Source organism: Tyto alba, unplaced genomic scaffold (assembly GCF_018691265.1).
Source record: "Tyto alba isolate M040663 unplaced genomic scaffold, T.alba_DEE_v4.0 Super-Scaffold_14, whole genome shotgun sequence".
NCBI classification, from domain to species: domain Eukaryota; kingdom Metazoa; phylum Chordata; class Aves; order Strigiformes; family Tytonidae; genus Tyto; species Tyto alba.
In genome coordinates, this window is record NW_024881276.1 from 594,256 (window position 1) to 619,363 (window position 25,108).

General features: G+C 44.2%; 1 protein-coding gene across 3 annotated transcripts in view; it reads left to right on the forward strand.

Moving 5' to 3' along the window:
- The first annotated feature begins 2,904 nt into the window (after nucleotides 1-2,904).
- CNGA3 (cyclic nucleotide gated channel subunit alpha 3) overlaps nucleotides 2,905-25,108 on the forward strand; it is a 44,764-nt gene continuing 22,560 nt past the window's right edge. The window contains exons 1-4 of one of the 3 annotated variants that reach the window (XM_042789018.1): nucleotides 2,905-3,155; nucleotides 13,723-13,854; nucleotides 19,637-19,753; nucleotides 22,487-22,666. In XM_042789018.1, coding sequence (XP_042644952.1) covers nucleotides 13,754-13,854; nucleotides 19,637-19,753; nucleotides 22,487-22,666 — 398 coding nt within the window. In that variant the 5' untranslated portion in view covers nucleotides 2,905-3,155; nucleotides 13,723-13,753. The remainder of the gene's footprint in view (nucleotides 3,156-13,722; nucleotides 13,855-19,636; nucleotides 19,754-22,486; nucleotides 22,667-25,108) is intronic. The other 2 variants (XM_042789019.1, XM_042789020.1) reach the window with 2 other exon arrangements.

Consider the following 25,108-nt stretch of genomic DNA (forward strand, 5'->3'; position numbering starts at 1 on the left):
CTCTCCCAGCTATCCTGTGCTAGCAACAGTAATTGCTCTGAGCAGCTTCTCCTCCCAAATTGTCACTTCAGTGGGAGCCTAGTTGGACTCTCAGCTCTCTGTAGTGCTCTGTGACGACGTACCCTATTTCCCAGGGGAGCATTTACACGCTTCCCAGACACTCAGGCGCGTGTGGTAGCAGATGGTCACTGGCTGATAAAAAGTCAGTGAGTGATTGGGAGCTTAACCAAGTCTCTCTCTCCTACGCTTACAATCAATAGGAATAGTTGACATGGAATCTTGGTGCACGCCTGGTTGGCTAGTTTCCCTTCCAGCACTTCCAGGACACTGCCCAGGGTTCTCCCTGGAGGGAAATCCAGCAGGAGGGGAAGTGAGAAAGCAAAGCATGCTCTTCAAACGCTTTCTGCCTTCCCAGGCTTTTCTATTCTGATCCCCAAACCCCCTGTTACTCTGAAGACCGATGCGATAGCCGTGTGAGAGAGACCTCGAGTTTCTGTTGGGGTCTTAAGAGCTTTAGACATGGCCTTTTCCTCTCCTTAGTGCTTGTTGTGGAGACTCCCTTTTTACAAGGAAATGCATGGAAAAGACAAGGAGTAATGGGTACAGGTTACTCCTGGGAGAATATGATTGGATACCGGAGGAAAATTTTTCGCACTCAGCCACTGGAATAATTTCCCCAGGGAAACGGTGGATTTCCCCAACTTTGGACACTTTTAAGATTCAGCTGGGCCACCTTGTCTAGACTGTGCTTTTGCCAGAAAGGTTGAACCAGATGATCTTTGCGGTCCCTTCCAACATGGTAATTTTTATGATTCTATGATCTATCTTATGTAAAATAATTCTGAGCGAGGGGAGAGCAGTAACTCTGCCTCCCCATAAGCTCAAGCACTTACATGCACTTTCAGTGTCATGTTGTGTTCAATCTAGCCAAACTGACGTTGTGCAACTGATACCTGCAAACTAAGATTATTGGAAAATACATATTTGTGGAACAGAATTATTCAGATCAATTTCAGATGTTTTAATCATTTAACAGTTGTGCTGCAGAACAAATACTGATCTTTTGATGAATAGTTGGAATAACTGTAGGGTGAGGGACTCATAAATCACCTTACGGGAGACGGTTTGGCCTTGTGGTGGCAGGTGCGAAGAAACGTAAAGAAGCTGCAAATTAGCAACAAAGCAGAGCAGGCCGGCCTGGCAGGACGAGGTGGACGTGAGCACAGGGCTGAGTTTGCGCGGGAGCGAGGGTCAGCTGGCGAGCACGGTGAGGAAGACTACGAGCCTTCCTCCGGAGACCCCCGACGACCACCCGAAGGCCCCGGCTGCCGGGCGCAGGAGGCATTAACTCGTGCTAAAAGAGTTCCCGGGAAAGTTCTGAATATGACACGAAGGCGGTGAACGTGTGGGATTAAGGTCGTGCAGACGCCGGTTGATTTCGTTCTCACGCGCACTCATTAGGAGGAGCTCTCCCCTGGGTGTCCGGCGCTGCCATAAAGAACGCCTGCTTTCCAAAACTCCCAAACTGAGTCTTGGAGAGTGAATTAATTACCGCTTTCCTGTAATAGAATGAAGTTAAGAATGACACAGCTTTTGCTCACTCTTCTTGCAGCCAAAGAATCATTTCATGGAGCTTTCATACACAGCCTTTGTTTCCAGCTTTTCCGGACCCTGCAGAAAGCAGAATTACAATGGAACGGGTGAAGTTCAGGGGAGTGCGAGAGCCTTCCGGGAGCTTCCGCGCAAGAACGTGAGGGGAGCGGCGCAGCGAAACGAGGAATGACCCTGAGCCAGCCTGCGGGTGAGCCCCTCTCCAGGAGGTCTGGGCCAAAGCACTGAAGAAGAAGCCTTGTCTCCTCGCCCAGGAGAGCGTGTCGGTCCCCGCGCGCCGTGCTGCGACTGGCTCTGGGGCATCATCCCCTCAGGGCAGCGCGGGAAATCCGCGGGGGCTGAGGGGGCCGCGCGGTGCGGCGGGAGGCCCGCCGGGCGAAGGCGCAGCGGGGCGGCGGGTGTGAGGGCGCGGCGGCGGGGGAGGGCGGCGGGGAGACGGAGCTGGGGGCTGGGGCTGGGGCTGGGGCTGGGGCTGGGGGATGGGGCTGGGGGCTGGGGCTGGGCTGGGGCTGGGCTGGGGGCTGGGGGATGGGGCTGGGGGCTGGGGCTGGGGGCTGGGGCTGGGCTGGGGGCTGGGGGATGGGGCTGGGGGATGGGGGATGGGGCTGGGGGCTGGGGGCTGGGGGCTGGGGCTGGGGGCTGGGGGCTGGGGCTGGGGGCTGGGGCTGGGGGCTGGGGGCTGGGGCTGGGGGCTGGGGCTGGGGGCTGGGGCTGGGGCTGGGGATGGGCTGGGGGCTGGGGGATGGGGCTGGGGGCTGGGGCTGGGGGCTGGGGCTGGGCTGGGGGCTGGGGGATGGGGCTGGGGGATGGGGGATGGGGCTGGGGGCTGGGGGCTGGGGGCTGGGGCTGGGGGCTGGGGGCTGGGGCTGGGGGCTGGGGCTGGGGGCTGGGGGCTGGGGCTGGGGGCTGGGGCTGGGGGCTGGGGCTGGGGCTGGGGATGGGGGCTGGGGATGGGGGCTGGGGCTGGGGGCTGGGGCTGGGCTGGGGCTGGGGCTGGGCTGGGGCTGGGGCTGAGGCGGGTTAGCACGCCGACTCCCACCCGCGCCCCGCCCGGCAGCGAGGCGGGGGATGAGCCCCGGCCCGGGCGCAGCCCCGCCCCGCAGGCCCCGGGGAGCCGCCTCGCAGGGTCGCGCCGCTTTCTGCGGGGACGGACGGCGGGGCTGCCGGCCCTGGCTCCGGCCGGCGGCCCCGCCCCGCCCCGCCCCGCCCCGCCCCTGCCCCGCCCCGCCCCGCCCCGCCCCGCCCCGCCCCGCCCCGCCCCGCGCTCCCGGCTGTCCTCGGCGTGGCAAGAAAGGTGCCGCCGGGGCTGCTTTGGCGTCTTGATCCTCTCCGAGAGCTTAACAGCACCGCAAAGCCCCCCCGAGCGGCTTTCCCCGCTGAGCCGGGCTTAGGCGTGCGGGCTGCGGCTGGGAGCCGGCCCCGCTCCCCCCCCGGGCCGGGGGGTCCGGGCCGAGCCCGCGCCGCGGAAAGGCAGCGCTGCCGCCGGTGATGCTCGAGGATGACGGCCCCGGAGGCGAGTTCCCGAGTTCGGATGCTGCGGAGGGGTGAGTCGGGCAGTCACGCTGCCGTTCTGTAACGCCCGGGAGAGCGGGACCGCGTCCCGCGCCTGAGCGCAGTTCTCAGCCTTAACTCGGGAGCTTGAAGTGGAAACGCAACTCACAGGCTCTCTCTCTTTTTTTTTTTTTTTTTTTTTTTTTTTTTGTTTTAAAAGTATTGATTTGACTAATCGACACAGAGATCCGTGTATCCACGGCTAAATTGTATTCGGGACATAAATCCCTGCAGAAGCGAGGCCGAGGGGAATGGCCCCGTGCTTAGCTTTGCCTCTTTGATCCGCATGGCACTAACTTCCCTGCTCTCCGGTCCCTCTGGTACGAGCAGGAGGTGTCAAACCCTGTGTAAAGAACGTGCTGGCAAATGCTACATGCGCAGCGAGAGGAAATCTCTTCCCTGTGATTCCTGGTCCTCCCGCTACACTGACCTTGTTTTTAGCAATACAACATCTTTTGCAAAACTTGGCCAGTGTAAACCTGGCCAGAGTGTACCTAAGAACGTGCAAAATACAATGACTGTAATCAGTCTTTCTCTAATGCATGGTCCACTCACTTGCAAAGAGGAAAAAGCCAAAAGAAGACAAGGAAAAATGGCATGAAGGTTACTTTAAATCTCTGAGTAAATGATGTTAAATGTAAATGTTGGTACTGGTTAGTAGTGGATATTTTTTACTATATTTTATTTTCCAGATTCAGAGTTGTTACATGCAAAGCAAGTAGTAAGAGGACTGTTGTGTTTACAATCTGTAGTTTTCACTGTTACTACTAACAAAATTGTAGTTTAAGATGTTATAGTTTTTTAAATAGCATAACTTTGCCTTCACTTGGCACAGTTACTTTTTTTCTCTGATATTTTTTGTTGTTTTCTTTGAGTATGCATGGTAAAATCATCTGATTAGAAAAATACAAGGTGCAGATGATAACAGAACTGTCAGGATGTCTGAGCAGCAAGGGTAATCGTGGTAAACAAGTAGGGAACGACTTGAGGCAAGAGCACATAAGCTTCAAAAAATTACACACCATCCATCCATGTCAGCATCCCTCTGCTTTGCCATCTGCACACCTCTGTGCATCCCTGCCGTTGTCGTCCCATTTGACACCCAAGCTCTGTCACTTCCCTCCAGCACGTTATCCTGCAGCCTTCCCCACTGTTGCCTTCTCTTTTCATTAGCATCTCTTAAATCCTCTTCGGTAGAATGCCTTGCTACTGTGCGTGGAACGTGACACAAATTCCCTCCTGTGTTTTCCTTCCCTAGGCAAATGGGGTGGCTGTGGTAGTTCACCTAAAGTGGGCAGGGAGTGAATCTGAGCGGGTAACATTCACGTGTGTGCATGCACACACATGTACACGTAGATTTTATAGGTGCTTGTTCAGAAATGTAAACCTGCTGTGTTTTAGCTGTATTCATGCCCTTGTTATGTTCACTTTTAAGAGTTTCCTTGACAAATGAATGCACTGACAGAGATACTGGCAGAGCTGGTAAATTTTAGACAGTGGTTACAGAAGCCTTGCACAGAGCTTATTTGCTGTATAGAAACATGGATACCTGCGTCATGTTAACCCGTACTAGTGACAGAAACAACATGATGTGAATTGGTTGTCCAGTCAACTGTAATTTGTAATTTACTGTGTTTTAATTTGCGATGTTATGTTCAATATACACAGCTAGTTTCTCCTGAACAGTTTCCAGTCTAAAAATTAATACATTCATAGAAAGTAGCCTGCAAGAAAATTTAGTAAATCTTAGGAAATGGAACTGTATTAGTAATAATTTGTCGATATAGAAGGGAAACTCGGTCCAAATACTTCAATTTATTTTAAAGATTATTTTGCTACTACAGGGTGCCAGGGACTGAACCGTCAAATCAATCAAGGATAATCATATGCATTTCATTCTAAAACTATAAATTATGCATATATGAATGTGGAGTGTTATGCACACCCCAGAGTACCCGTGAGAGGTACTGTATTTGTTTGACAGATCTTTAGTACTGAGGTTACTAGGCTATGAATATAAATTACGTGCGTTTCAACAGATATTGGTGCCCCCAGACTGTGGAAAATGCAATATAATGTGGCAGAGAGTAATAAAATTTTAAAAGTGTACTTTTAAAAGAGTCACAGGATTTAAGAATTATTGATTTAAACTGTTATGCATAATGATTCATGAGGTTAAGGTGGTGCAGCCTGCTTACTATTTTTTCAACCACTTGGGCTTCATCCAGTAGTCTCTGTACAAAGCTGATTTCCATGACATTGTGCCATAGTTACTGGCATTAAATGTAAGTTAAATCTGCAGGTTAATTTACAAACCTCCAAATTATTGAAGAAAAAAGTTGCACCATGTCTTCAAATAACATAGTTGCCTAAAGATTCAGTGTCCAGTCTTAGAAGTCCATTTGTTGCCTGTACTGGTTGATACATTGGAACTGCAGACTGTCACACATAACGTACACAAGGTACGTAACATACAGCTGAACTACAACTATTACAAAGTGGTGTAACAAGGATGGTGTAGGTGGAGGTCAGATCCCAAAATAAATTCCAAAGTCTTGCCAGGGTTGAACCTGAGAGGCTGCGTGAGGATTTGGAATGTGTTTGAACTAAAATGTTGTAGGTGATCCTATGCAGCTTATCACTGCTTCCATAGCAATAAGTAAAATGTTGTTGAAAGCCTCAAGAACAGCAGTGTATTACCAACTACACGAATACATAAGATCCATTATAAAATCATATGTAAAGTCATCTTTTACTTTGTGACGGTGATACATATTTCATCTTGAAAAGCTGTCCTTTGAATTCTGCCATATTTTCCACCTGTAGTTCTTCTAATCTAAATAAATAAGCCTTGGGAATATTAAGTGGTGGTATAAACAGCTTGATCTACCATCATTACATGATAAACAACTATGTTTACTTCATATCAGAAGTATTAATATTTGTTTGGTTAACACTTTTGAATTAAGTTTGGGTGAGTTAACATATACTGCCCTGAAGGGGAACTGCTGGAGTAGCCCAAATGTGAACTCAGTGCTCTTGAGAGAGAGACTGTAGTAATTCAGACTTCTTTCACAGATGTTTGGCAGGCTACAAAGTTCATTTTGGTGGCTCATCCGATAGCCAGCAACTTCCTAAATTTGGTATAATTTGTAATATTTAAATGTGTGTCCGTGTGTTGGGGTTTTTTAGCTACTGAGCATGTGCAAAATAGTCTGAAGCCTGGGCCACCAAGCTGCGCAGAGGCCTTGACGGTGTCCAGGCTGCAGTGGGTGCTGAAAACAGGCATTCTTGTCGCTCTGGTGTGTGTTCTCAGAGCATTCAGACCCGTGAGAAGGCACGTGCAAGTGTATCCCACAGGCTACTGGTAGGAGGCTCCGGAGGGAGGGGGAAAACCGGTTTTGGCTTGCTTAATTTGAAGCAGACTTGAGAAGTTTCTTGTTTTCGAGGTGCAGCTCCTAAGCACAGTGCAGTTTGCTGCAAATGGGTGAATAGAAAGGGGGGGTTTATGGCTGTGAACTGAGTACCACCTCCTTTTGGCCTGCAGTTAGACACCCAGTTATTTTCAGTCTCCTGTGTTAGTTTCAGCCAATTCGTACTGGCTAGCATGTGTAGTTTCCTTCTCAGTGCCTTATTCCTGGGTACCCGATTTTCTGCATGCCTTCTGTAGGAAACCCACTGGATGGTACAGCTCCTAAAATTTAGATACTGCAGCCTTCATACCTCTAGTTCTAAGTTTTTAATGTTATAAAGAGATAATTAGAACGTGATTTTAAAATTTAGGAAATGCTTATGTGGATCTGAAGTTCTCATACATTACTTGAAATTCCATCTGTTGTCAAACAACTGGCTGTTTTGATAAAACAGGTCTTTTATGCCAGACAGTACATATAAAATAGTGACAAAAAACATCACTTGCTATTGAATCCAAAAGAAAGAGGATTAAAGAGCGCATGAACTATTTGCATTTGGAGTAGGGAGAGCTGTCACTAATGTATAATACGTTATATTTTTAGTAAGGTAATGCATCTTTCTCATTTAGCTCTAGTTTCAATGATTTAGTCACTGAAAAGCAATATTCTTGAGTGTGGAATTATTATTCATCTCTTTCAGGTTAGTACAATTGGTAACAAAGAAAGAAATGCTAAGGGAGAAAGCATGTTAAAATTTTGCTTAAGTCATTGGTAAAGATGTCAATCTTTCAAGAGCTAGAATTGTTTCAGATAAGTTTTGTTTTGCTGTCTGACACTGGAAAATTCTTCAACCTGAGGCAGTTTTTGTCTTCCATAGTTTGACTTGGTGTGCTTAAAGATGACTTCCACTTAGTTCTGGGAAATTAAAAATTACAAGGACACTTTAAGGATCCTGTTCCCCAATTTGGTTGCCTAAAACTGGATAACTAGATTCAGGCTCAGAGGACTATCTATCTGTCTGTCTGTCTGTCTTGTTAAATCACTTGTGAGCTAAATACCTGTTTTAAGTGCCTAACTTGGATTTATCAGACTTGTCAGCCTTTGGATAATTGAGTTTTACCCTCAGCGTAATTACTAGCTTTAAATACTGAGAGCAGAGAGTGTTCTTCAAGGAAAACAGATTTTATAAAAGGCAGATAGCTACTTGCATTGGGTGCAGGTGCCCAGGTGCTGGCAGGGGGGCTGCAGGGGCTGCCCCACGCCGGGGACAGCCGCTCCCAGACAGCGCCCACAGACCCACCACGGGGCATGGCCGAGTGACACCAGTGGCACCTCTGAGAAACCATGTTTAAGAAAGGGCAAAACACCACCCAGGCAGTGTGTGAGGAGTGAGGGAAGGAAAAAAAAAAAAAGTGTGAGAAACAGCTCTGCAGACACCAAGATCAGAGAAGAAGGAGGGGAGGTGGTGTTCCAGGCACCCGAGCAGGGATTCCCCTGCAGCCCACGGAGAGGACCGTGCTGGAGCAGGAATCCACTGTGGAGGACCCAACGGTGGAGCACGTAGCTATTTCCTGAAGGAAACGACAGCCAGTGGAGAGGAGCTCACACAGGAACAGGTTCTCCTGCCAGGAACCGTGGCCCACGGAGGACCCACAGTGGAGCAGGGTTCTCCTGCAGGACCGCAGCCCGTGGGAAGGACCCAGAGTGGAGCAGGGTTCTCCTGCAGGACTGCAGCCCGTGGGAAGGACCCAGAGTGGAGCAGGGTTCTCCTGCAGGACTGCAGCCCGTGGGAAGGACCCACAGTGGAGCAGGGTTCTGCAGGACTGCAGCCCGTGGGAAGGACCCAGAGTGGAGCAGGGTTCTCCTGCAGGACCGCAGCCCGTGGGAAGGACCCACAGTGGAGCAGGGTTCTGCAGGACTGCAGCCCGTGGGAAGGACCCACAGTGGAGCAGGGTTCTCCTGCAGGACTGCAGCCCGTGGGAAGGACCCAGAGTGGAGCAGGGTTCTCCTGCAGGACTGCAGCCCGTGGGAAGGACCCAGAGTGGAGCAGGGTTCTGCAGGACTGCAGCCCGTGGGAAGGACCCAGAGTGGAGCAGGGTTCTCCTGCAGGACTGCAGCCCGTGGGAAGGACCCACAGTGGAGCAGGGTTCTCCTGCAGGACCGCAGCCCGTGGGAAGGACCCAGAGTGGAGTGGGGTTCTCCTGCATGAATGCAGCCCGTGGGAAGGACCCACAGTGGAGCAGGGGAATGGTGTGGGGAGGAAGGAGTGACAGGGAGGAGGCACGATGGACTGACTGCAACCCCCCGTGCTGCTGGTTGGGGTGGAGGAGTTGGGAATGTAGGAGTGAAGTTGAATCTAGGGGGAAAAAGAGGGGAAGGTATTTTTGTCTTTGTTTCTCATCAGTCTATTTAACTGGTAATAAAGGAAATTGATTTTTCCCAATTCAATTCCATTTTGCCTGGGATGATAACTGGTAAGTGGTCTTCCTGTCCTTGTCTCGACCCACGAGCTTTCTCGTCTTACTTTCTCCCCCTGGACCGCTGAGGAGGGGCAGTGAAAGAGCGGCAGCCAGCCAAGGCCACCCACCACACTGCTAACAACCATGTTTGTGAACACCCAGCTGAGCTCTGCTCACTGCTTGAAGCGGCCGTGTAAGCGCCAGCCTTCAGTGGCGTTTTCGGGGTGGCGGGTGCCAGCTGGCTGGAGCTGTCTCTCTCTGTGGCCCTGCACAAGGTGTTTGAGGAGTCTGACGCCGCGGCGGCGTTTTCCTGCGGGCTGACTCCTGATAGCTCCCTGCTTGTTCTGAGCTGCTCCCCAGCCACTCGCTTGCCAGATTTTGCATCCAGTTTTGAAATGCTGATCTTCTCCCTAGGCTGTTAAACACGTTTGTCGTTAGGAATCTTGGAGGCCTGGAAGGAACAGGTATTTCTCCTTTATCAGACTGCCAGTAATTTGTCAGAATTTTATGTGCTTCATGCAGGGCCAAATCATTCAGGAGGTCTCACCACCTGTGCTGTACTCAATTTGAAAATTTTTTATTTATTTGTTTTATTATTTATTTCTACCAGTTCTGTGTTCTGTCTCTCTCTACCACAGCTGGGCCTGCATGGCACAATATAGTAATGAACTTTCGTCCACTCTCCCCACCTCCTTCCAAAAAATATATTAATGTATTTTACTGCTTAATAGTAGGATTGTATTTCTATGAAATTATTCCCTCCTCCTTACCTCTAGTTTAGTGCAGGATAAGAGTTCAGACCACACTGTATATTGAATTTGGATTTTACAGCTGAAATCATTGTAAGGGCTCTGAAATGAGCTCCGATTTTCCTTACATATTTTTCTTTTATAGCTGCTTAATCTTTGCCTTTCTAAGGTGAGCAAGCACCCCCTTTATTTCTCTCCCTTTTCTACATCCTTAGTTATTCTTGCCATGCTTTTATTCTGCAATATCTTTCAGTTTAAGAGAAGGACTAGTAGTGTCCCAGGTCAGTCCGCATGGTTGTCTCACGGAGCACTTTCAGTGTTCTGTGTGCCATTAGCACTGTCCATGTATGCATTGTTAGCTATTGTGTCGGCAAGCCTGCCCTGCACTGAGCAGGGCGTTGCACTGAACCGTACATACATAGCGTTCAGGTTCCCCTCCTGAGAGCACACGGTACATTTGGAAGCATATAAGGCAGGAGTTTCCTCGCTTTTCACCTGTAGTCGTTGATTTCCATTTGCCTAGCTGCATGGCACTGGCTGTCAAATTGAGAAATTGACCTAGTTGATGTGGGTCACCCTGAATTTCCTTGCACTCTTCTTGTTGCTCCTGCCCCTAGTACTTTTTGCTCTCCCGAGATCTTCATGTCTCCCTTTTCCTTGTTTTCATCAGCATCATTCATGAGAGGTTTCCCTATGGAACCATGAAGAATATTGTTCTTAAAGTCTTGCAGTGGTGAAGGTGACCATTTAATCCCAATCTTGTTTTATGTCTTCCAAGAAGCTAGTTTTTAATCCAAAACAGTGTTTGGTTTCATATCCTATTACTTGTTTTGTTTCTTTAGTGGCATAGCTTTTGGAAGTCTAAATAAGATGTACAGCTGTTTCCTGTATTCACTGCTCCACTGGCATACTCAAACCATTCCAGGAGATTTGAAATATCTTAATTCCAGTCACTATTAGTATTGCCTAATTACAGACTAGTAGTATCTAATATCAGGAGATTAATAACATGTGGAGAAGCCATTTCAGTTTGAAATTTAAAGAAATACTGTACTTAATGTTTTTCAACCAAGCTTTCAGAAACTGATGCAGAAATCCATACGTCACACCTACAACATCTGAAATACAGAAAGGCATTGTTCGCTGCTCTCCAGGTTCAGGAGTGTGTCTTTTCAGTGAGATAATACATACTGTCGGTAGTGAATTATCTGCATCATCCCTAAACTTCAGAAGGTTTTTATTATCTCATCCTTTCATTGTTTTAACAGAGTTATTTATTTTATTGGCGATTATAAACAAGATGACCCTTGTTTAAGAACTGCTGTGGATAGACATCAATCTGATTGTGAATCACCAGGACTAATGGCAGGGTCGTTATTGTGTTAGGTGGCAGAACTAGTCAGGATTTTAACACAGTACTGAGTTAGTGCTGGAAATACAGCCTTAGAAAAAAGTTAGGGCTCTGTTACTTCTCTTCTGAATCATTCTTCTTTTCCTACTATCAAGCTTTTAAAACCTTGAACTAGAATAAAGTGGGCTTAATAGAGGTACTGGGGAATGCATGGCACGGTTCAGTGGGAGAGTGAGAACAACTCCCTCTCCTGCAATGTGATAGAGCATTCTATTGTGATTTTAAAAAACAACAAATGATTTGTCTGAGCTTTAAAGGAGAGCAGGGTCTATACAGAGTGGTAAAATCCAGGAAGCTCATGCCACTTTTAAAAGTTACCTCTTGTGAGACTTTGTATAGTTCAAAGCAGAGGAAATGAAATAGGCAGCAAGAGCAACTCTCAGTAGGAAGAAGCAATTCGATATTGCGCTATACTTTCTGTACGTGCGTAACAATTGGTCAGCAGGAAGCATGCTGCTTTGTTTTTAAATGAAGCAACTGTGACACCCAGGCTCCTGCCGTGTAACCTCGAGCCTCCGGACCTGGGCAGTGAGACACTGTAAATTGTAGACTAGTTTTGCAGATTTTCCTAAGCTGAACTTTGAAGAAATCAATAGCAACAGAAGGAAAACCACATTTTCTTCTTACCTTGCATTCTGTTCAAATTAATATATGAGAAATGGGAGTTACCTTAATACTCACTCTTACAGCAAAATAAATGTTCCAGTCACGAAAGCACTACTGCACGTCATATATCCAATGCTGTGTTACAAAGTATGTAGTAGCAGCAGTAATTATAACTAAGAAATGATTTATGAAGAAATTTTCTAGAGAGGTGATGTTTTTGGCGTCATAGCTATTTTGAAACCTATTCATTTGACTAGTTAATTTATTCATAACAACGTTTGTCTCTCAAAGGCTGAATCATTTTAAAATAAATATTCATTGATATTTATAATGGGTATATATTAACATATACATAAATAATTTGTTCATTTTGTGAGACTGCTCCAGTTAACATTTTTAAATGCAGTTATTTTTTTAGCATAAATTATCTGCACTTTAAGAATTAATTCATCTGTGTGAACATTCAAATCTGAGAGCGGGTTGAAAGATCTCTATTTTTTTTATACCAATGTGTAATAGAAATGCCCGTTTGTTTTTCTCCAATAAAACTTAAGTTAACCAGTATGCACAGGGCTCAGTTTAAGGTGAGACACAGTTACACATCAGTTGACCTGCACCGAGGCAAAATTAGTAATAGGAAATACTGATCAGATTTTCAGGTGTTATATGATGCCCAAGGGCTATTTCTAGACTAATTTAATTATTTCTGGATGAAAAAATTAAGTTAATCTATTTTATATTTTGAAACATTAAATAATTTTTAAAGCTATATATGATTCCCTTTAGTTGTCTGGAGGTTGTATGGAGGGTAAGTCAGGTATCTGGTTTTAAGAAACTGGATTCATAACGGACGTCGTGAGCTTTGCTTCAGGAATAATTCGGGGCAGAATGTTAGTTTCTGTAAGATCCATATTTCATTTGCTGCTAAAGCTGAATGTTGTATGGTCAGTGAGACAGAGGATTACGGGTGGAAAAGGGACAGTAGATGGTCTGAGGTAGTTGAATGATCCAAAGAGAATTTCATTCTAGTCATATCCCCCCCAAAAAAGGTTCCTGAATGAAGTTTCAAATCTTAAAAAAAAAAAAATTTCAAAATTCAGAGCTTTCACTGAAAGTCTTGCGGTCGCTCATTTTTAAGACGCTTGTCTTGAGTCTTAAAACCCCATTTTGCAGGTGACTGATAGCTGTGATATGAGTTTGATAAGGCACTGAAGGCCAAAGCTGGGAAGGAATTTCCTAAATCTTGTAGGAGCTGGGCTGCTGCATATCTTCACAGAGCTTGTCTTGAAGCAGTATAATAAAAATGATATAGAAATAAGTGGAAAAACCCCCTAGTATGTGTTTAGTTCAGAGTTTAGATAATATAGAATTAATGCATGGCATATATTGAGGGATACGTTTCATTTATAATCTGCTTGGTTAATATGCATTTTCAGAATAAAAAACTTAATCATAAAATAGATAAAATTAGCACAAAGGGATCCACTTAAAGTGGAATGGGTTGTCCTGGCACATGTATTACGTAGCTTTTTTTTGGTTGGCTTTCTAACTGTAGTTTTCTTTTAATGAGATTTTAAATGTAATTGCACTATGGATAATAGATATGACAGTGTAGGCATTCAGAAAGCCCAGAGACTAAAAAGAGTGTTGTGTCATGCAACCGTTTTCTTTGGTCATGATGAATTATCTTTGTTACACTTTTACTAGCACTTTTTTCTCTCTAGTGCAAATAAATCAAGAAACGGGTATCATATTGTGTGTGTAAATATCACTGGCTCTTCTTCAAATGGTTTAAATTGCCTTTTGCTGTTACACTGTTTTAATAAATCACTCTTTTTAAGTACTGAGCACATTTCTTTTGCAGCTGTCACAAAATATTGTGTTATTGTGTTGTTTTTTTTTTTTTTTTTTCTCTGTTCCAGCTGTCATTTAGATGTTGATATGTAAAGCAAAATGGCAAAAATCAACACCCAGCACTCCTACCCTGGTATGCACAGACTGTCTGTCAGAACTACTGATGAAGATATTGAAAGGATAGAAAATGGCTGTATCAGGTAATATATTCCTTTCATCACAGTCAAGAGGACAGATTGCTGCATAATTTGTGGCACTTCTCTAGCTCTGCATGATGGGAGTGTTATATCATGGTATTGTGGAGGCAGTGCACTTTATTGACTTCATGATGTATATCTGAAGTTCAGAAGAGACAGCAACAGGAAAGCAGTGGCTCGCAGTTTTGAAACCAGAATCTATTACCTCAGGAATAAAGCCCATTTTCACATGAGTGGGAATGACACCAAGTTGTGAAAGAGAAACCTCTTTCTTCTGTCACCAAGCAGATAGCAGGGCCTGTGCTTCCCACAGAGTCTGGGGGATCTGGATGGAGAAAAAGGGATCTTTCCAGTGCCATGCAGTGAAAAGCCTCAGGAGGGGTTTTTTTTTTAAAAAAAGTATCCTTTGCAAATTGCCTAGTTCCTGTAATGGGGAACATTTGTAGTGTATAAAGAACATCGACATGTTTGTACTGGATTTTCAGAGTCTTTCACTGTGCGGTGGAACTGTAGCGGTTTCTTTGCATTCACCTTCCTCTGTTTCGACAGTTTCGAAGTGGCTGTTTAACACGTGCCAGTGAGCTTGCACGGGCGTTTTAGCAGCACCAGTCATTTGTCTGGTCCGGGCAAACCCTGCTGGGCCTGCAGGAGAGCGTCTGATGATCCACAGCATCTGTGCAGGCTGGAAAAAGCGTTCTGCTTTTGGCTTGTTGTGGTGAACCACCTCCGCTGTGTGGAGCTGGTCCGAGTGCCTCTTGCCGTTGGAATGTGTGCCCCGACCACAGCGCGGAGTGCTGCTGGGCTCGTGGGGCTGCCTGCCTTACCGCAGTTTTGGCTTGCGTGCCCCTCGCATCTGGCACGCATGCAAACCCTCTCCTCTTTGAATCGGTCCTTTTTGCAATCTCTGCTGCGTTTACATGACACCTGCTGTCATGCAGGTGTACCTACACTAGTGAAAATGGAGCGGCTTTTATTCTGCACAGCATGGCTTGTTTGACTTCGCTATACTAAACCCGTGGTCTCCTTGGGGAGATTTGCAAGTGCTGCGTCCCTTTGTCCCCATTTACAGTGCTATCTCAGAAACAGGGAAAACACAGATCAAAGTGAGCCTCTTCCTTTCCTTATTTTAATGTCCTTTTTGTAGAGAATATCACTGATTGGCAGCTCACAGAATGGAATTACTGGTAGGGATGTGAGAGCGTGTTTATGAAGGTTTAAATGTAGTATTAAATCATGGCAGTCATCTGCAGTTTCAGAGGCAATGACTTGCTTGTGACAGATAGAGGGACTGAGATATGAATTGCACTTTATCATGATGATGATGGTCTTTAAGAGGCATTTATGTAGAAGGAAGTTTGCTGTTATCTGACGCCATGGAAGACATGGGAGCATTAATTACAGGAGTTCTTAGATGAGCAAAAATATATAAACTTACTCTGTAAAAGAGATCTCACACATAAGGTTTTTGGATTGCTGAAGTGATTGCTAGTAGTAATACCACTCAAAGAATTCTGATACACTTTTTAAAATTCAGATTGTTTTTAGAATATGTCTGTATCAAAAGATAGAACCCATCCAAAATTTTAGCTGTCCTTTGTCTTGTAGCAAAACATACAACTATAAGCATTGGAAAAAACTCTGGTTTTCTAGAGTAGCACCATTTCTCCTTTGCCTTTATCTTCCTTCAACTCCTGTTGGCTATAGTTCAACAAAGCGATTCAGCACATTACTTAGTTCTCATTAAAGTCAATGGGTGTTAAATATATGCTTAATGCTAAGGATGTGCTTAAGTGCTTTTCTGCTGTGGAAGGAGGTGTTATTGAGAAAAAGCATTCACTGCAACAGTCAACAGAAAGCTGCTTGTGATCTTTAAACTGTCATTCTTACTTACGCTGGAGTAGGCAATTCATGTGGCCATATTCTTACAGTGTAGTGTGCTATAAAGTTGGTCCATTTTGTTAAAACAGAAATCAACAATACAAAAAATAACAAATGAGTCTTCATTTTTAAAATCCGGTCTCTGTATAGAAACAGCTCGAATAGGACAGGCAGCACTCTAGCTTCTAGACACAGAGTAGATGTCTTAAAGTTGGAATTAGGATTCAGCTGCACCTTGTAGACATCTGGATTTCAGCGTCTTTATGTGAGTAGGTGTCGAAGTTGCTGCTGTCATCAGTGGAGAGGTAGTCAGTACTAAGTCAGTGGTGCTGAGGGAGCTGCTCCGCTTACCCCGAAGCTGAAACAGCTCTTCAGGCTCGTTTGGCTGTGTCGATTACAAGAGTATTTAGTTGCCTACAATAGGCATCTGAAGCTATTTGAGATACCACAGAGTATCTGAAACATTTTGCTGGGGGTAGTGGATATGAAGCGAGACGTGTGTGCTCTGGAGAGGTCAGATGAAGTACTTAGAGGTATTCCAAATGGTACTGGATTCCTATATTGAGGCAACTGAATCAAGCTGTAAATGGCAGTTGACTGTAATGGGAATTTAGACACTCAGTTTATATTAGAAATTTGGTCACTGCCAAATCCTGCCCTTGAAGTCTGGCTCACAGTCATTACTCAAAAGGGCTTCAGCAATTCCTATTTAAGTGATCAATAGTTCGAAACAGTTACTACTAAATGAAAATTTGGGATTATTTGCATGCATCTTAGGTGAAAATGGTCTTCTAGGGTTTTCTTGAAGATATTTGTGCAAATTTAGAGCCACATTAAATCAGGGCAAGGGACAGGTACAGACCAGGTGCTGATGTAAATACTCTTCCCAGAGCTTACTCTGCTAGGTATCTCGAAAGCATGGGAATAAGTTGGTGTTCAGAGAGCTGAAGAGGCATGAAGCAGAAACCTCAGTGTCAGTGAGTTTTCTCTAAGGTACAGTGGCAGTGCTACTCCCGTGGAAATAAAATATTTTTCAGCATAAGCCAAAGAGGGGCAATAACCTACTGATATTTTTGTTTTGTAACGGGCTCCTCGTTTCCTGGCACACTGTATTCTCTTCTCATCTTGATTTTGGACTGGGTAACATGCTTGGATAGTAATGGCAGTGGTTACTGTTTTGCTGCAGATACCCAACAAGCTCATGGAGTCCAGATGAAAATCAGTCTGTGAAAGTAAAGTAAAAACTATGCTACATGCATTGCAGGTGTTACATCAAAAGCCCCATCTGTAACTGTCCCTCTGCATCAATATAAAGCCAGCTGACAAACAGGCCTCTTGCATTATCTGAACGGGGTTGATGAAAGTCAGGAATGAGCGTATGAGTTTTATAATAGGGAGTTATAATAATGGAAGGAAGAATTCATTTTAGATTTACTTTTTGATTTGCATTTGTGTGAATTGAAATGGAATATTTTTGTGATTGCTGTGTAATATCAGAGAGGTTCTTTCATCAGACTTGCCTGGTGGAGTCCTTCATGTATTTTTTTCTGATCCTCTTGCAGATATACATAAGCTGTATTTGTAAAAGTGAAATGCAAGCACTTTAGTACTGTTTCCACAAAATGATTTTGATTTTCCGTCCTTTGGGCACAGACACCTTGATCAGCCAGGCGAAATGCCTCACAGCCCATAACTCAGTGTCTGCTCCACCGCAGATCTCCCTGGGTGGCAGGGGGGGCCACCCTGCCGTCTCCCCACAGGATACAGGGGGGTCTCTGCTCCGGCACACCTCCCCCCTCCTTTCTTCCTCCGTTCCTCCACTGACCTTGGTGTTCATGCAGCTGCAGCAACTCCTCCTCACCAGTCCCACTGCCCGTCACCACGTCCCTTCTTAAATACGTTCTCGCAGAGGTGCAGCTGCAGAGCTGGGTCCAACTTGGCTCCGGGGGAGCTTCGAGAAGCTTCTCACAGGGGGCCACCACTGCAGCCCCCTCCCCTGCCACCCAAAACCCCACCACTCACTCAAAGTCAGGACGTTATTTCTGCAAAATAGATTTTCACATCTGAATTGTAACGCTTAGAATTATTTTCTAAGAACTCCCACTGTCTTCTTTTAAAAATGTATTTTGAGGGCTCAGAAATAGTAATGATTGGTAAATAAGAATAGAAGTACCGATATTAGAATTTATTGCTGTCTAAGATCACACAAAATATATATTTTTCTGTAAAAAGGAATAAAAGGACTTAAAACCAGCTGTAGCAGTTCAGTCTAAAAGACCGACTAGCCCAGTATCCTTTCTCCAGCAGGTCTGTAGGCAGCTGCTCCAGGAAAAAGGAAAAAAAAGCGGGTAAACTGCAAGTATCTGCAACATACTTTCCTGTAATACTCTCCCAGCATCCAGCTCAGGAGACTTCTGGAGCTGCGTGCGGGCTCTGTATATCTGGTAATCCGTAATGGATTTCTGTTCCATGAGTTCGCTCATTCTCCCCCAGAAGCCATGTTAACTTTGGCATCCACAACTTTCTCAGCACCCACAACATAAACTAGGTTATAAAAGTTTTTCAATACTAAGCAGCGTCTGTTGGTGTCTTCTTATTAGAAGAGAAGAAGAAAACAGTTAACAAGTTGAGAATTCTGGGACTGTCAGGACCTATCTTTTTTTTAGCATGGTTCTTTGTGTAGAAATAATCAAGTTTTAATTTTCTGTTTGTCAGTTTCTCAGCTGTGAGTCCTCACAAAACTGAGCTGCTAATTATCCTTTGGTGGGCATTCAAAATGCTGTTGCCAGTTCTTACGAAGATACTGCAAGTATCATTATAGTCAGTGTTTTCCTGGCCATGCCGATTAACAGACTCACGTGAGTTCTTTGCCTTACAAAGGGGAGGAAAAAGTGATCCTTAATGAATGTGACAAAGGCTTGTAAAAGTGACTACTGAAGAATGAAAACCAAAACACCCTAGCAGTCTTATAGAAAAATCCCGAGTGAGCCCTGGTAAAGCCCGGGTTCCAGTGAAGTCAATTTCAAAACTCCCATAACTGAAGGATGAAGCTAAAACGGCACCTATTTTTCTCAAATGCTAATTATTTCGGTGCTGATAGGCGGCCTTACAGGAACTCAGGGTTGCTGGCAGACACTGGCCTAGCTTAACGCTCTGATGGCTGCCTGCAGCTGTGTGCAACTGGGCTGCTCCAGTGTTTGCCACGCGTGGCAGGAGTTGGAGGTGCCTCACCTCAGGGCTGCTCTCTAGCCTGTTTTGCTGGGCAACAGGTGAAGTTTCAGTTTTGACGCCAGCAGCACCAGGCCTGCGGTTGTGCAGCTGGCAGCAACGGGCAGGGTGGAACAGCAGTGGTGCTGCTCAGGGCTGACTACTGTAAAATCAGCGTTTTCCCCTTCAGTCCAAGCAAGAGTGAAAGCAAAGAGAGAGATGCGCATTTGCTTTGAGTTATAAATAGGAACTGCACTGGTAGAAAATCCAGACCGTTAAACACAATGTCTAGGAGAAAAAAAAACACTGAAAAAAGCAGCGGGCAGTCACTTTAAAGCCCCCCGGGGATGAACTCCATCTTGAAGGGAAGCTGCTGATGCCTTACAGAAGGTGTTAGGGTAGAAAACATGTTTCCCATAACTGTGTGCCTGCACACCACAGTAGTACTGACTAGTAAGGCATCAGCTTCTGAGCTTGCTGGAACAGATGGCAGAGCCTCCACTGACTTCGTTTCATGGTGGCTGGCTCCAGAACAGTAGGAATATAGTCTTAGCTCTATGTTTAGCAAACGTATGGCATATTACTAGGAAGAGGACAATTTGCTGCAGTGTTTCCTGATGTAGTGGTAGAAAGAATCAGGTGGAGGGAAGTCTGCTGGAGGCTGTATGGAATTCCTAAAAAAAAAAATTTGCTTTTGCAGAGCCCATTCACTGTGCGAGGATGCATCTTCAGAACTGCAGAGAGTCATTTCTGCTGAGGGAAGACATGTATCTGAATCCCAGACGAGTTCATTCGCAGGCAGGGGAGCAATGGCAAGGTAACATTCTAACTAATACCATGTCCAATATTAAACTTAACTTGTTGAAGGAGACTGATCACAATTTGGAGGCAAAGTAGGAGGAACCATCACTTTCCAAAGAAAATGGATGGAGTCCAGCCGAAGAAAGTCGACGAAAGTAACAGAAGCTTCTTTTGACCTTGATTCTGAACTCATCGCTTACTCATTGCTAATAAAAACCTTAGACTCCTAGAGATGCTGAATGAGCTCACACAAATTAGTCTGAATACAAAAAAGTAAATTATATTTACATGATCAGATCTGAAAATACATTGAACGCTGAGGAAATGCATGAAGTGAGGCCAGACTGTAAAGGAAATAGACAAGTGTTTGTTTCTGGCTGATAGCTGATGCCACGTTAGTTACCTGTCAAATAAGACATCATAATTGTTCCCTTGCTGATAGATGTCTCTGGCAAGGGAGGAGACAGGGGCTCGTGTTTGGGAGGGCAAGAGTTTCTCTCAGTTTTTTGAATTCAGCGATGCTTATAATGGATTGGGAGCCTTAGTCAGCAAAACTGAAGCCAACCTTTTGCTTAATTCATTTACTTTACCGGGATTTAAACAAAAACCTGAAGTGAAACTTCAAAAACTTATTATGTCTGCTTTCAGTATTTCCATCTGAGACTACAGAGCTCTGTCTTCAGATACCGTTGTTACACACAATACAGACCATACTCAGTTTAAGCATAGTATATTTCAAAGAGCAAAGAAAAAAATTATAAAACTAGAGGCATTTAAAGAGTGTTGTTTACACTTCAGCCTTTTGGACAGTGGAGAATAAACTTGTATTTCCCTGTTTGGTTGTCAGATAGTGACACCATTGTGTGTAGATTATGAATTCTGTGAGAAGTTGGTTTTAGGTGGAAAACATTTATAGGTGTGTGTTTTGTATTAACATAAAGTACATGATTATATAAACTCATATTGAGAACTTCCTTTTTAATCTTTGTTTATATTATTCGTTACCCTTTTTCAGGGTAGTTTGAATTATACATGTGTGTACAGTTACTTATGCTCTAAATATACAAGGAAGCCTGTGATAAAAACACGAATGCTTAGCATTTTAAATATTATGGTAACATAACATACCTCTTGAATGTAAATTCTGAAGGACCTAAATCAACACCATTTGATGAACTGCACTGAGTATCTCAAATTGAGATATAAAGGACAAAAACGTAAAAATAATACAGCATGGCAGAAATCAGAAAATTCTATTTCTTTGTTCAAGTCAAGAGGCTCTCAATCTTATTTGCTAACATCTGTTTACTCCCTAACTAACAGATCTCATCACAATGCTTTATTTTCTCATGTAAGTAAGATCATCCATATTAGTAGTTTTCCATACTACTCCTTCTATGAAAGCTGAGTTCTGCTCAGGCAAAGAGAAAAAATCTGTAGCTTAATTTGATGTAGCATTTTTTTAATAGAGTTAGGAATATATTAAATAATCTCAGGCTTTTATGTGGAGCTTTTCTTTTTGCATTTGTGGTAGGCTTTGAATTCTCATACTTTTTGGCAATTGCAGATGATTTATATGGTGCCATCTTGGTATAGCACTAAAGAACTAGAAATATATTTTTCTAATTTCTGATATGTGATATTATTCCTGTAGTTTCTGTTATTTCAGAGGAAGAGAACTTGGGCGAGCTCTGTGAGGAGGTGTAGTTGGGCCCTTGAGAACTGGAATCAAGAGGCAGATGTATTTTACCATAAGATTTAAATTGTTTGTATCGATCTCCGTGTGGATTCTGAACATATGTAATATTAGCTGATGCAGAGAGAATATAAAAAGCTTTCCTTGAGTCTCTGGTCTCCGTAAGAAGTTAAGCACTGTTTAGGATTTCATTATGCTGTTTTCAAGGCCAAGTTTGGGAAATCTGAATTAACCTGACCACTTTTGTCGAAACTAGACTGCTGATAGGAAATAATAGAATATATTGTGTGAATAATAAATATAACCACTTCTGTAGATTTCAGTCTCCATTATTTTCAGTTTTTCAGAAACATGTTTCCTTTTGAACTTCGACAGAAAATATTGTAAGGATTCGTAATGTGTATTATTGGGTAGAGAAAAAGATAAATAATGATACAATGATAAATGATGTTGTCATGTTTTTTTGCTTATGTCAGTGCTCTGCTAGAAATTTGAGAAGAGGAAATAGTGCTTCCTATGCAGTAGGCAGGTTTATATGTGATAGGCAATTAATATGTCTGCAGAGAGACCTTCTAAGATCATGGGGAGAGTGGCTGAATTTTTTAATTCCTTATTTCAGAGTCCATCCTCCCTCACCAACTATTCAGCTTTTATTTCCACTGTGTGTACCAGCCCTTGAACATGTGATCCTGTGAGTGTTTTTGTCAGTCCAGGATTCCCTTATCATCAAATAATGTCAGAAGTTTATCAGATGTCAACTGCCCCACCCCAACTACGTGGTTTGCCCTCACTTGGCAAGAATATTCGTCTGCTGCTCCTGCGGTGCTGGTACAGTGCCCTAGGAACTGATGTGTGAGATAGATACTCCGCTGCAAAGGGTGGTGTATGACATTTTGGGAAGTGACTGGGTTCACACAGTTAATCCATCAAGTTTAATTTCATGGCAGGTGTGGAATAGAGAGGAGTCCTCCTGGGCTATTCTTTGTGGGGATGATTTAAGCCATTTGATGTTCTTGTCTGGTTCAGTCAATGTTTTATGTCTGTTCCATGCAGGCTGTCACGATTTGTCGTATCTGTGAGGTCATGGGCCACAAAACATTTGCACCATGAAGACCAAAGACCTGATTCTTTCCTAGAACGTATCCGAGGGCCAGAGCTTGTAGAGGTATCCAGCAGGCAAAGTAACATCCGCTCCTTTCTGGGTATCCGTGAGCAGCCTGGGGGAGTAAGCAGGTAAGAAGACGTCTTTATACTTCAAAAGAAGACAACTGAGGTTACGGTATTTTCTTGGTGATTAGGGTGTAAGTTTTATTTTAAGAAGAGCATAAGGAGCTTAGCTTGGGAGATGAACAGGGTGCCTAATGCTGCCCAGGAATCTTCGCACGACTAAAGTATTATGGCCTCAGCAGACTTTCTCTTTGCCCCTCAAATGCACTGTGGCACTGATCTTGAAGTAAAGGATTTTGATCATGCTGCTTCAGGCAGAATGGTTTCTCAGAACTGGAATTTTATCATACGCTACCTGTGTAACTTGAAGTTGCTGAACTCCTCCCTGCTCAGAATGAATGCAATTTCTGTCTCAAGAATCTAGGATGTTGTTAGTTGTGGATTTTCAGGACATTAATGTTACGCACATTATGTGCGAGTGTTTGGAAACTCCAAACGAGCGATTGTGCAAAACGTGTCATTGCTGTGTTACGCCTGCTCAGGAGTTCAGCTGCTGATGTCACAGAAGGCTTCTGATGCAGAAATGGGAAAATCTTTTGGCTGCTGACTTAACTTACTCTAGCACACACTCCGTCTTTGATATAGAAGGCAGGTTCAGTCTTATCTTAAAATTGTTCCAATAAAACAACTGAGGCTTGCAAGAGAAACCTTTATGTGTTTATAGTCTTTTGACTTGATGAATTATTATTATTGCTTTATGAATACGTTATGCAGTATTTTAAATTTAACTCCAGATAAAAGTGGAAAATGAAGTGCCCAAACAAACGTTGAATTTTTTTTGCCATTATGCTTTGAAGCACAGACTCTCATATTTTTTTTGCACAGCTAAAGATTGGTAGGTTAAGCAAGTAATAGGTTGATTTGTTTTAAAATCTCAGCTAGTAATTCAGATCAAAGCAAGAACCTTTGAATGGCTGTGCATGATACACGTTACCTTGATTTGTTGTGGTCCAGCACAGTCTTATTCGGTTCACTTGGTCTATTCCTTAGAAATACAGATTAAAACAACATTTTGTTGAATTAGCCAGACTCTTGTCTGATTTTTCAGATGTCTAGATCAGTAGCAACTGCAGATTCAAAGTAATTAGAGAGGATAACATTGATCCTGGGCCAACAAACCTCTATATAAGGCGATTAGCAGTGAATTTGCCATCCTTTCCTTCTCAGTTTTACACCACTGCCACATGACAATAACCCCCAGTTGTTCTGTCATGAAGGTTTAATTCTGCCGTGGTAGGTATGCTTGTTTGTTATCCACAAGCCTTGACACTGCATCTGCGAAGGAGGCTTGAAAGGGTTGAAGAAAGCTTAAAATAGGAGCCAGAGGAGTACAGGGCTAAAAATAGTGAGGCGCGTGTTGCCATGCACTCCTACGCCTGAGAACAAGCTTCAGAGATCAGATGTGGCCACAGATGTGTGTGCCAAACACGTGGTGAAAAGAAACCGGTGCCTTGAAAGAGTTACACAAAGGGGCTTATCGCTGCAGTCAGAACTGACCTTCCTAATCTTATCAGTGCATAGGTGAGAAGCGAGTAAGTTCATCCATCATGTCGGTAAACACGCGTATGAAATACCAACAGTCTTTGCACTCTTTAATGTGTTTTATTTAACTTGCTGCAGTCACTGGCGCTCGGCCAGGTTTAATGTCAACTATAGCAACAACACCAATGAAGAGTAAGTACTGATAACTTCCAAACACCTTTTTGCTACTAGCTCCCCTCTTTCTCCCTTTCCAGCCTAGTAACATTTGTAGTATAAACTCCTTATCTCTTCCTAAGCCTTTCCTAAGAATCTAGTTTAATTATAATGAGAGATCTAGTTTTCTTAGGATGAAAATCACCCTTCATGCTCCCTGTGAACCTCTTTTTGTCGAAATTTACCCTTCCCTCTCAAGGATTGACTTTGACTGAGCATGTAGTCCCTATCTCCTCTAGTTCAGCTGGCTGATTTTACTGTATTGATCTGATATTCTTCAGTTTTTAAATGACAGTCGTGTATTTGTTTTGTAATAGTGCTTTTCCTCTTTTAACATACTAGTACCCTTTTGCAAATCAGGTGCCCCAGAAATTTCAGGTTGTCAGATGAGAAGTGGATACTGATCAGGGCACCAAGAAAACACTTATGTTTGCAGTCTAAAAGAAAACTAACCATCTTTTTAAAACGCGTGTTTCAGTTCAGCAGATATTGTTGGTGTAGATGTAGAGAGAGTGACGGGCAGCATAATAAGGCTTGCCTTGCAACAGAAGCTCTGGCAGAAGCTGTCCTTTAGAGTCTAGTTCATATATTTGACAGGATATTTCACACTGTTACACCAAAGAGAAATCTCTTGAAAAGATGAAGAGCTCCTGTAATTTAAATCACCCAACACCAGCGTTTGCTGCATGTCTAGGACGACTGCTATCCGAGGACGTATCTGCTCTGTAGCATCCAGCGGCAGATCTGTTCTCG